The 12,822-nt window shown below is 37.8% G+C and overlaps 1 protein-coding gene across 3 annotated transcripts in view; it reads right to left on the bottom strand.

Moving 5' to 3' along the window:
• The window catches only part of ctdp1 (CTD (carboxy-terminal domain, RNA polymerase II, polypeptide A) phosphatase, subunit 1), a 243,775-nt gene that overhangs the window by 60,637 nt on the left and 170,316 nt on the right, over positions 1-12,822 (bottom strand). For 2 of the 3 annotated variants that reach the window (XM_066674468.1, XM_066674469.1), the window contains exon 11: positions 7,505-7,658. In XM_066674468.1, the coding sequence (XP_066530565.1) occupies positions 7,505-7,658 (154 nt within the window). Of the gene's footprint in view, positions 1-4,469; positions 4,490-7,504; positions 7,659-12,822 lie in introns of those variants that run through there. The other variant, XM_066674472.1, reaches the window with a different exon arrangement.

Genomic DNA, 12,822 nt, shown 5'->3' with positions numbered 1-12,822 from the left:
CAGAACCTGCTTGATTTTTTGTAATTCTAGAAAACACACTAAACAGTGCTTTCGGATTATTTTTATTATGGGAGATCAGCGAGGCCAGATATGCTGAGCGAGCTTTAGTGAGGGCATTTCTATACTCTATAAGGCTGTCCTTCCAGGCAGAATGGAACACTTCAAGCTTGGTTGATCGCCATTTCCGCTCTAGTTTTCGTAATGTTTGTTTTAAAGTACGGGTCTTATCGTTATACCATGGTGCGAGCTTTTTCTGTCTTATACTTTTATGTTTAAGTGGTGCTACCTTTTCTAAAGTAGATCGACAGGTATTTTCTAGGTAATCAGTTAGTACATCTAGGTCCATTGGGTCTGATGGAGTTGGAACTGGGGTCGATAGTTCTGGTAGGTTTTCTATAAATTGTAGGGCGGTAGATGGTTTTATTATACGCCTTGTAGAATAGCGAGGGTTCTTACATATATTATGGCTAAAACATAGCTCATATGAAATTAAGTAATGATCGGAGATTGCTGAGGATTGCGGTAAGATATTAATTTTGTCAATGTTAAGACCTAGTGTGGTTGCAGTAGTGTGTAGGTCCTGTTACATTTTGAGTAATACCAATAGAGTCTAAGATTGAGGTAAATGCCTTTTTTAGTGGGTCACTTTCCTTCTCAAAATGGATATTGAAATCTCCTACAATTACAACTTTATGATTGCACACCGCTAGGTTTGTAGCAAAATCGCTGAATTCTTTCAGAAATTCTAAGTAAGGCCCTGGTGGTCTGTAAATGTTGCATAATAAAAATGCGTCCTTTTTTGTGACCGGATTTGTAATAATAGTGGAGAGAACCTTAAAAGAAGAGAAGGTGTCACATTGTTTAAGACTAATTTCTAGGGTATTTTGGTAAATTACACATACTCCACCTCCTTTGCCTGATATTCTTGGGCTATGTGCATAATTATAGCCTAGGGGGTGGCTTCATTTAGTGCTAAATATTCATTTGGTCTAACCCACGTTTCCGTGAGACAGAAAACATTGAATTTATGATCACTTATAATATCATTTACGATGAGTGCTTTTGAGTTTAGTGATCTTATGTTGCGTAACCCAAATTTTAGTTCTGAGGTGTTGCTGCTAGGTGTTGTGTATGATTTAATAATGATTAGGTTGCTGAAACAGGCTGATTTTGTTTTTCTACTTTTACATTTAGTTCGGGGGAAAGACACAGTCTCAATACAGTTGAACCTGGGTGACGCCTCAAGACAGTTCGCAGACGGTCGGTTTAGCCTGTCTGTCTGCGGCCTGGTCCCGGCTCTGGATTGTCAGCAGCTATCTACACTACTCTGCTGACTAACTAAAAGACTATGTGCTATGCTGCAAGAAAGTAAGGCAGCACCCTCCCGCGTGGGGTGGATACCATCCCTACCTATAAGACCAGGCTTGCCCTCAAAACGTAACCAATTGTCTATAAAGCCCACTTGATTTTTGGAACACCACTTGGACATCCAGCAGTTTAACGCCAAAGTCTGCTGTAAGCTTCGTCGCCACACCGCATTGGTATGGGGCCAGAGCAGATTATGGCATCGGACATCGTCTGGGCCATTTTAATCACCTCTGTAATATTACCCTTAGTTACCTCAGACTGCCGCAGACGAATATCATTGGCCCCTACATGAATGACTACCCTCGAATATCTCTTATTAGCTAACAGTCTAAGGTTGCCACTAATATCCGGCGCTCTGGCTCCCGATAAACAGCTAACAGTTACTGCCGACGTCCCTTAAGGAGTAGCTAATTTCACGTGTCGAACAATAGAGTCTCCTATAACCAGAGCACTCTTAACAGGCTCCTCAGTGGGTGCTTCGCTGAGCAGGGCAAACCTGTTTGACACACGAATCGGAGGAGCGTGGTGTCCCGGTCTTCTGTGGTTGTTTGTTAAACTGAGGTATTATTCTCTTTGATACAGTTGTGCTAATTTTCTTAGTCTTCTAAAATAAACTCTCCTGCCTGTATCATTATCTGTCTCATACACCTTAGATTCTTCAATTCTTTTCTTCTCAATACATGTTAGCAGTGATGTGCAGATCAATACTGAAATATTGATACCTCAGATACGAGATCTTTATGCTCTAAAATAGATTCTCAAATCAAAATATTGGTACTTTTGATACTTCAGTCATTTGAGGTAATGTATATCATTAACAGGAACACAGTGGAAAGCAACTTAACTATTCAGATCTTGTCAAAATATTATGCGGTTAGTGGGAACTACTTTTTCTTCTTGGGTGTGTAACGCGCAAGCACAGTGGCACGCTGCTCAGTCAGTCAGTCCCTCAGTCTGTAGACAGGCACAATGACATAAAGCATAAACCAAGTCATGTGTGGAGCTATTTCTGCTCCACAATCAGCCAAGACACCATTTGTCGAAAAAAGGTAAGGAGTTGTGACAACAAAACAGACCTTGTGAAACACCTCAGTTTGATCCACAACACAGAATACAAAGCATTTATGATGAGGCGGAGAGAAGAGGAGAGCACAGTGTCAGGTGCTGCTGCTTGGGCAAGACAGATGTGTCTGATGGAGTCCTTTGGTGCTGCAGGCAGGCACTATCCAGGTACAGAAGGAGAAAATGTGGAGCTTTAAGAGGCGCTAAACACTGTTTTTGTTGGAGTTGTTAAAATTAATAAATATGTTAATGAAATAAGTAATAATATAAATACATGCTTCAACAAATGGCATGAATTCAGCTTGGAGTAATAATGTGTGTATCACTGAGATAATCTCACATAGGCAAAAAAGGTAAGGTTTCCTAAAGAATTGATCATTTAAAGTGAAATACACAGACTAGGTGTCAATAAATTATACAGAGCAGTTGTGATAAAACAGCCATGGTGAATTTATACTAGAAAAACTTTATCTATAATATAGATCTATTATTATTTGCAATCAATAAGTTACTCTGATGTATACTGCATTCTTAGTATTCATGGTATTATAGAATGATCCACGTTGATCAATATGTGCAATCCTCAATAGTGAGACAAAAACTTTAGAAACCTTGGAAATCATTCAAATTTGACTACTTCTGGTAAAATAGAAGAAAAGTCAAACCTTGTCTTCTTTTGTCCTGTGAACTCTGTCCAGTGTATAAATACTGTGTAAATACACAGTACAAGGGCTGACTGTAAATGTGAGTTAGTTCTCATGTACATGTGTAATGCTCACTGCTGTGTGATGCTCAATAGTGTGATGAAACCTAAGGAACCTTGGAAATCTTTTGATAGTCCTGGTAAAATACAAGTAAAGTTAACTGTGAACTCTGTCTAGTGTTGTATAAATACACAGTAGACTGTATACACATCAGGCCGTAAATTTCAATTAGCTCATATGTACGTCTTTTGAGAGTCTTCAGAATCACCCAATATGGTCATATCAATGACAGAAATAAATTCCACATACAATAGTTCGTCAAAATGGAGGTATTACATGTGTATAAACATTTAGAAAAAATAAATGAATCATAGACAATGGTGGTCATATTTGATGTGACTATTGCACAATCCTATGGCAGACCAGCACCTCTGTGATATTTCATGTCAGGGGCCTCTAAGTCAGTTCAAGTGAGAAATTCCCTGAACATCAAATTGCAAAACGGGTGTACAGGCCAGGTCCAGGATTATAGGTGAGAGTGGGTAGGTAGACTGACTGGTAAATTGAGAGATTTACTTTACAGATCAACTTTGTTTTCACATTCTGGGACAGTGACTGCATTAATTTCAGACGCTGCACCTAACCTATGGTCAACCTCACAATCACTTTTCCCATCACTCTTTGAACAAGAACCTGAGATATTTCTTCACTTGATGTGGGTTCTCACCCTCTACCTGAATGGAGCATGATATCTGCCTCAGCAATGGTATTATCTAAATTTAAGCATGCTACAGTGCAAAACTTTTTTAGACCTCTCTAAGTCTAAACTCTAAGTTTAGAACTATTTCTAAGTTCCCATTCATTTCAAACATTTTGGATAAAAACTATTATACAACCACAATATTTTTAGATTTTTTTTTTTAGTTTGGGTTTAATGACCTTTTCCTAGCTATTGATTCAGGAGACTCTGCCATTCTTATGCTTTTAGATCCCACAGCTGCTTTTGACACCATATATCATAGCATTCCTATCTCTTTTTTGGAGCACTGTGTAGACATTAAATTTACTGCTCTGAAGTGGCTTAGGTCTTATTTGTCAGACAGAAGTATTTCTGTCAGGGCTGGCGATATATCCTCCCCAGCACCTATTTTGTGTGGGATCCCCTAGGTTTCAATTCTCTGGCCAATTTTATTTTCACTGTATACATCCTTTAGAAAATATTAGGACACATTTAGGAAATATGGTATTTGATTTCACTGCTATGCAGATTACACTCACCATTTACCTGCCCTTGATGCAGAGAGATACAAACTCTCTAAGTTAATGGTCAGCTCACATTCAGAGTATGACTAGACCTAGGATCAAAGAGAAAAATCACATCTGTATCAAATATTACAAATACAGATGGTAAAATATATACTTTAGAAATATATTTATTTAGACTTTTTTTTTCTGAAGGTGCTATTGACATGAAATTCTCACTAGATGTCAGTAACAACCCATCCAATTCACACATGCAAAGAATCTAACAATAAATATCCATAAATTATGTGTAATAATAAAAAATGACACCGGAAGAAACAGAGGTGCAAAAAGCCATTGGAATGTCATGATACGAGCTGAAATCTATTAGTAATTAGAAAGCAATCCTGCCACTTAGTGCAAATAAATATCAGATGGTTCAACTGATGGCCTAATGTTAATGTCTCATTAACAAGGTCTCACACAAGAAACATCTTATGGTAGGTAAAACCAGTGAGCTTGCTCAAGACATTTGCAACCTTATTGCTGCAAAACAATACTAGTTACAGAAGAATTTCTAAATTACTTAACGTTTCAGTGAATACTGTTAGGACCATAATGTGGAAAGGGAAAGAACACAATTTCAACATAAATCAGCCATGACCAGGTGCTCCCTGCAAGATTTCACACAGAGGAGTGAAAAGAATAATCAGACGAATTGTCCAAGAGCCAAGGACCACTTGTGCAGAGCTACAGAACAATTGTTTCAAAGAAAACAATAAATAATGCACTTATTGAACTGTATGCACAATCACCATGCAAGACTCCTATACAGAAGAAAAAGCATGTTTAAAGTTTGCTCCACAACATTTAGACAAACCTATGAAATACTGGAAAAATAGAGTCTGGTAAAATGAGACCAAAAACTGTTTGGATGCCATAATACACACCATGTTTGGAGATCAAAAGGCACTGCATATCATCCCAAAAACACCACACCAACAGTGAAGTTTGGAGTTGGAAACTTCATGGTGTGGGGCTGTTTTTCAGCATATAGCACTGGCATGCTTCATATAGTTGAAGGAAGGATGAATGGATAAATGTACCAAGACATTCTTGATAAAATCTGCAGCCATCTACCAGGATGATCAATATGAAATGAGGGTGGACATTTCAACAAGACAATGATCCCAAACACACAGCCAAGGAAACTCTCAGTTGGTTTCAGAGAATGAAAATAAAGCTGCAAGAATGGCCTAGTCAATCACCTGACCTGAATATATATATATATATATATATATATATATATATATATATATATATATATATAAAGAGAGTGTGAGAGAGAAATTTTTGTGGTCAAACTCACCTTCAGGTACAGGTCTTCAGGTACAAGATAGCATTGCATTTGCTTGGAACATGTTTCCAGCTGCTGTCTATCTTGCTGTTTCAAGCAGTCAACTATGGACTGTCCCAGCTCACTTATCTGACTCAATCAGGTATTGCCATTTCTTATTATTTGCTTTATTTTGCTCTACAATATTTGTGTACCATTCTTTGGATTTTTTTCTCCCCACTGTTTTACTTTCTCATTTACCATTTCTTCTTCTATCCTCATTCTGGTTTCCAATTATTTATTTATTTTTTCTCTTAATTATCTGTGGGCACCAAAAAACGGCTACAGAAGTGCTTTAAACAGTACTAACTGGGAAATGTTTAAAGCTGTTGCCATTTAACCCTCTGGTGCCTGAGGCCATATCTGAGATAATTTGACATGCTTTGACATTTTTACTAATTTCACCTACCTAAAAATGGTTGTTCTCAAAAAGCTACACACACTAATATTCAGCACAAACCCAGCAACAATAATGGGATATAATGTATGTCATATGTCTATTTATTTATTTGTTTAAATTAACTCTAAACATGGACTTCCCAAAAATATATTTTCAAAGGAGCTGATATACAGGGAAGAAACACATTGTGAACATTTGTGCGAACATATAAGTTCTTTTGAGCTCTGAACTTTGTAGACATGTAGTATTTCTTCTATATCCCTATGAATCTGATGTGATTCTCAATACCTGTGGCTCACAAACTGACTATTCATGAGATGAGATGAGGTGTGAAACACAAGTAAGAAATCCACTCCCCACTGTCAAAGATAATGGCCCATTAGCCCTCACCCCACCCCATCAGTGAGACCAACTAAATCATTTGTATGTAAATGGTGATATTTCAGTTATTTAGCTATGACACAGACTGCTTTGGAGCAGCAAAGCCATAAATATGAGCTTCATATGACAGTTTGAAAGCAGCAGAGAGCATCCAAACTTTACTAAAAGCCATTTCCCCCCTCTATCAGGTGAACTCTGTGCCTCTGCGTATTTACAAAATATTTACTGTCACTGGAATATACAATGAACTAGCATATAATCAATGCTAATCAGCCCCAAACATGCTTCAGATAAATTAGTCAAATATATTTCACTTACTCATCACAAAATGAAGCCGTTCCTCCTCAGGCAGCTGAAAAGCGTGACTATGGCGTCTTCAAGCTCAATGTAAAAACACGGCAATGTGCTTCTGTTTATATGACTAAAATGGGTATTTCCACACGTGGTTTTTCGGCAATAATCTTCCAATAAGAGTGGCAGGAGTTGCATCCTATTATCATATGAATATGAATGGGTGGGCCATCAAGGGTCACAGTATGAGTCTCAGAAAGAGATGTGCCACTTGTTACTTATTGTTCTATAACAACAAGCTAAGGGGGTTGTGTTTGTTATTTTTCCTAGGACAAAACTTGCTGAGTTGCATTAGTGTTTTGGCACAAGTTCTGATTTTTCCTGCTGGAGGGAGTGCCAACTTCAGAGGGTTTAGATGACTTTTCTGCTGATGTAGAGGAATATGCCATGTGAATAATAAGCTGCATTGTTATTTGCATGTTCTTGACACAGATGGCTAAAAATGTAATGTTTATGCTTATATACTGGTTTTGTACATAACAAATGAGGAGAATGCTATGGATTTTGCCTGAAACATTTGGGGACTAGATCATAATAAACAGTGCCTGGGTGCTTAATGAAGGAAGGGATATAAACATTGTGGTGTTTCTTAGTTCTCACCTCTTTGTCCATACTTTCTAGGTCCTCCTTGCAGAGTGTGTAGAGAGGCATGGTTTCAGACATACTTGGCTGCCGTTTTCTACGTGAGGGCTCAGGCTTCTTACCATCTTGAATTGAGCCTTCCAACTCCTCTTGCTGAGATTCCAGATTTGACCTAAAAAGAAAGACAAAAATATATTCTACTAGTTGTCAAGCCAAGAAAAATAAAACACTGATTGAGGGGGCAAGTGATGCATCATGATAAAATATTTACAAGGCCTGTGATATGACTTTCAATTGATATACGTTTCAATTTCAAATAGGAATGTGCCTCTATATATACATATATATATCTCCACTATTTTGAATGTTGAGTACAGTAATGATTTTAAAGGCTTGCTGTCAGTATTACGAATGACGAAGGAACAGATAAAAAAAAATATCCCTCAATAAATGCATTTTGCCGTGTTTCAAAAATGGTCAAAATGTCTTCAATGTGAGGCTCCAGAAATGTTTTATCACCACATGCTCTGCACGAACAGCTACACATAAAAAGAAAATTCCAGATCTCTACTTTCATGACTTCTTAAAAATTTCCTTTTTAAAACTGAGGACAATCTCAATCATGTCTTCTTTCATGCCAATCAGATGCTCCGGGTTACCTTTTTGTTTACTCAAAAAGACTCACAAGGGGGCAGCACAGATCCCTTTGTCAGGCCCCTGTCTGTTTTCTCAAATAGATAGACGATTTTGTGCCTTCCAGGCACACCCAACCTTGAAATGGGTGCCTTTGTAATTAAAATTCATGACAAAAGGGTCAACACAGACCTCTCCCTTCATCTCTCTTAAGATAATACAATCAAGCAGGAGGGAGCCAAGAATTCTGCAGACTACCAAATATTCCCCCTTACTATTTAAGCTTATAGAATAGCCTTTGCATTTCTGATCAAATAAAACCCTGGACTTGATTCATTTTAAATTTTCCTTCCAATGTGCAACAGAACAGGATATACACATCAAACAAACACTGGGAATTCAAGTAAAAGTAAAAAATGGAACACATGAAAAATCTTTCAAAAGAACACTTATTTTAAGAGTAAAACTTTAGGAACAAGGTGACTTCAAGTGGATGCCCTGATGGACAACGCCACACAACCTTAAACAAATTCACCTGTGTTCTGGTGTGTTATTTTAAAACTTGTGTGTACTCCCAAGGTTTTTTAAACTAATTAAGTGTTTCTTAATCAAGGATGCATGATTACCTTATAATCCATTATATTGTATTGTATGTATGTATTGTAGTGCATGAGTACATGTGTGTGTGTATATATATATATATATATATATATATATATATATATATATATATATATATATATATATATATATATATATTTAGGCCAGCACGGTGGCGCAGCATGTAGTATAGCTCCAGGGACCTGGAGGTTGTGGGTTCGATTCCCACTCCGGGTGAGTGTCTGTGAGGAGTTGGTGTGGTGTGTTCTCCCCGTGTCCGTGTGGGTTTCCTCCGGGTGCTCCGGTTTCCTCCCACAGTCCAAAAACACATGTTGGTAGGTGGATTAGCAACTCAAAAGTGTCCGTAGGTGTGAGTGAATGTGTGTGTGTCTGTGTTGCCCTTTGAAGGACTGGCGCCCCCTCCAGGGTGTATTCCCGCCTTGCGCCCAATGGTTCCAGGTAGGCTCTGGACCTACAGCGACCCTGAACTGGATAAGCAGTTACAAATAATGAATGAATGAATGAAATATATATATATATATATATATATATCAATAATGCGTGTGTGTATGTATGTATATGTATTTACTGATTATGCTCTGTCATCGAATTCCCCGCATGTTTCACTCTCAACCCTAAAGTATTGGACCTTAAAATCCTCTCTGCTTAGTTTAACGCTACATCACACTAAACAAAAAAATAACCTTTATGTATATTTACCCTGTATTTGTGTTCTTTATGCGGGGCTGTATAGCCTGGAAGTTTCCCATACTTTTATTATTTCCTTTTCATGTAATCAAATATAGACGTGTAAAAGTGCCTGGTTTGCTCGTATGTTTTGTATAATGGAACGTTGTATCAAGCTACTTATGTGCTTTAATCCAATGTCTTTTTATATAGGAATTTATGGATCAATAACTATAATTTTGGACTGAATCCCTTTGTTCTAAGTACTGCCATACCAAAAGGGTGGGCTCTAAGAACTAACCACCACCCCAGACCCCTCGGGGCCAATCCAAGCAGCTCTGCCAAACCCTCCGGATCAAATGGTGTCAAGGAACCATTGAAAAACTCGAGTTCAGCCAGCAGTCAGAATCAGAGTCAGTCAGTGAAGTCCAATTGATGTTATAATCAGCAAGCATCAGAAATTTAGAGGAAAGTAGGTTTTTCAGTGCAAACCGTGAGTGAAAAATAGGAAATAAGATAGGAAAATGCTCCCATTTGTCTGGGACTTTGGCCAGAGCCTCGGCTCGGCATTGGTTAGTTCACAAGCTAAGTTGGATGGCTCGGAACTCAGCAACATTAACACATATCATATCTCACAGAGAGAGGAGGACTGCTGAATTTGTCTTATTTTGTGTGAGGAGACATTTTGTGGGGTTAATGTTTTTATGCTCAGCCATCTGACGTCTGTATGCAACAGCAAGGTTTGATGGTCTGCCCACATCTCTTCACACAGTACTGCAAAAAGGAGGCTTTTCAGTGGTCCTGCCTTTACAAAGTTTACGATGTGCACTGCACTATCTAACACATCTGGGTTTTTTGCAAAGTTTTTGCAAAGTTTTAGCAACCAAAGCAGGGCATGACCAACACATTGAGGTTTTTCTCTTTCACCCTACTTACAAACCCCTTTGCAGGCCCTGTCATCGATGCTGCGCCATCAGTGCAGACGTTAACAGAGTTTTGCCAGCATAGTCCACTTTGCTCGATGTACTCCGATGTTACTCAAAATATTTCATTTCCTGTTGTTTTTGTAGACAAAGGCTCGCAAAATATAAAGTTTTCCCTAATTATGTCACCATCCACAAAACACACATTAGCTAGTAACTATCTCATGGAAAACGTCTCTCACGAGTTTATGAACTATGGGAGGAACTGAAGACATTCCTAATGTCTGCTAGCATACATAGCAGACATTTTTCATCACCTCAACGAACTCAATTTGCAAATGCAAGGGATACATGAAAACCTTCTTACTTGCACAAATTGCACATTCAGTCATTAAGGAATGCTGTGATTTAACAAAATTCATAATAAATATATATTACAAATACAATTAAAGAGTGAACATAAAAATCATACCTTTATTCTCAGCAACAAAAGCCTTACTGGTGCCTGTACCAATGTTTTCATCTAATCAGTAAATTGTTTTTGCAATTGCTTGATTTTTATGTGCACAACACAAAGGATATGAAGAGTTATAATTCATCCTATTTGTTCTACAGCCCTTAATAAATTAATTCCTTAAAACAGTCATGGCTGAAAGTGTTGGCACCCCTAAATTTTTTTCCAGAAAATAAAGAATTTCTCCCAGAAAATTATTGCAATTACACGTTTTGTTATACACTTTTATTTGCTTTTCCTCCAAAAAACAGAAAGATCAGCCAAAATGAATATAATTTCATGCAAAACTATAACAATTGACAAAATTATTGGCGCCTTTTTAAAATCAGGGGTAAATAATTAGTTTCAAGCATGTGATGCTTGTTTATCTCACCCGTGACAAGTAACATAATATAAAACTAGAACCGCTAACAGCTATCTGTGGGTTCAAGCACTAACAGGCTTAATATGGCAGTCAAGTCAAATCATACAACTCCTGTACTATGAATTAATCGGGTGAGGATGTACTGACATTTGTGCCTATGGCAAAATTGTTAGACACTGAGCCAAGTAGGTATGTGCAGTGTCAGATTATTTGTAATAGGTAATTGTGTTTGTGACATGTTCTAGAGTCTCTGAGGTGTGTTGGTTTCTGTGTGATGCGTGTGATGTCAGAGGGTCACTGTTTGATGTTGATGATATTACAAATCCGGTCACAAAAAAGGACGCATTTTTATTATGCAACATTTACAGACCACCAGGGCCTTACTTAGAATTTCTGAAAGAATTCAGCGATTTTGCTACAAACCTAGCGGTGTGCAATCATAAAGTTATAATTGTAGGAGATTTCAATATCCATTTTGAGAAGGAAAGTGACCCACTAAAAAAGGCATTTACCTCAATCTTAGACTCTATTGGTATTACTCAAAATGTAACAGGGCCTACACACTACTGCAGCCACACTTTAGACTTAGTTCTGACACTAGGTCTTAACATTGACAAAATTAATATCTTACCGCAATCCTCAGCAATCTCCGATCATTACTTAATTTCATATGAGCTACGTTTTATCCATAATATATGTAAGAACCCTCGCTATTCTACAAGGCGTATAATAAAACCATCTACCGCCCTACAATTTATAGAAAACCTACCAGAACTATCGACCCCAGTTCCAACTCCATCAGACCCAATGGACCTAGATGTACTAACTGATTACCTAGAAAATACCTGTCGATCTACTTTAGAAAAGGTAGCACCACTTAAACATAAAAGTATAAGACAGAAAAAGCTCGCACCATGGTATAACGATAAGACCCGTACTTTAAAACAAACATTACGAAAACTAGAGCGGAAATGGCGATCAACCAAGCTTGAAGTGTTCCATTCTGCCTGGAAGGACAGCCTTATAGAGTATAGAAATGCCCTCACTAAAGCTCGCTCAGCATATCTGGCCTCGCTGATCTCCCATAATACAAATAATCCGAGAGCACTGTTTAGTGTGTTTTCTAGAATTACAAAAAATCAAGCAGGTTCTGAACAACTAATTCCAGCAACTCTCACCAGTAAAGATTTTATGGACTTTTTTAATAATAAAATTGAGAATATTAGACAACAAACTCTAGCCACAGGATCAAATCCATCCTGGCTGCCACCTGATGTGAATGAAATAAAACATAATATAACTGTAAAAGAAAGACTTGAAACCTTTTACCCACTCCCACAATTAGAACTAGAGAAGATTATCACCTCCGCAAACTGTACAACTTGCACACTTGATGCAATTCCCACAAAGTTGCTCAAAGAAGTACTACCAGCTATTATTGATCCTCTTTTAACTATAGTAAACTCATCCCTTAGTCTGGGCCATGTACCCAAAGCTTTTAAACTAGCAGTTATTAAACCTATGATCAAGAAACCAAATCTTGATGCTAGTACACTGTCTAATTACAGGCCTATTTCTAATTTGCCATTTCTGTCTAAGATCTTAGAAAAAGCTG

The sequence above is a fragment of the Hoplias malabaricus genome, chromosome 6 (assembly GCF_029633855.1).
Source record: "Hoplias malabaricus isolate fHopMal1 chromosome 6, fHopMal1.hap1, whole genome shotgun sequence".
In the NCBI taxonomy this organism is placed as follows: Eukaryota; Metazoa; Chordata; class Actinopteri; order Characiformes; family Erythrinidae; genus Hoplias; species Hoplias malabaricus.
Note: the sequence above shows the minus strand (reverse complement) of the source record. Positions and strands in the feature narration are given on the sequence as shown.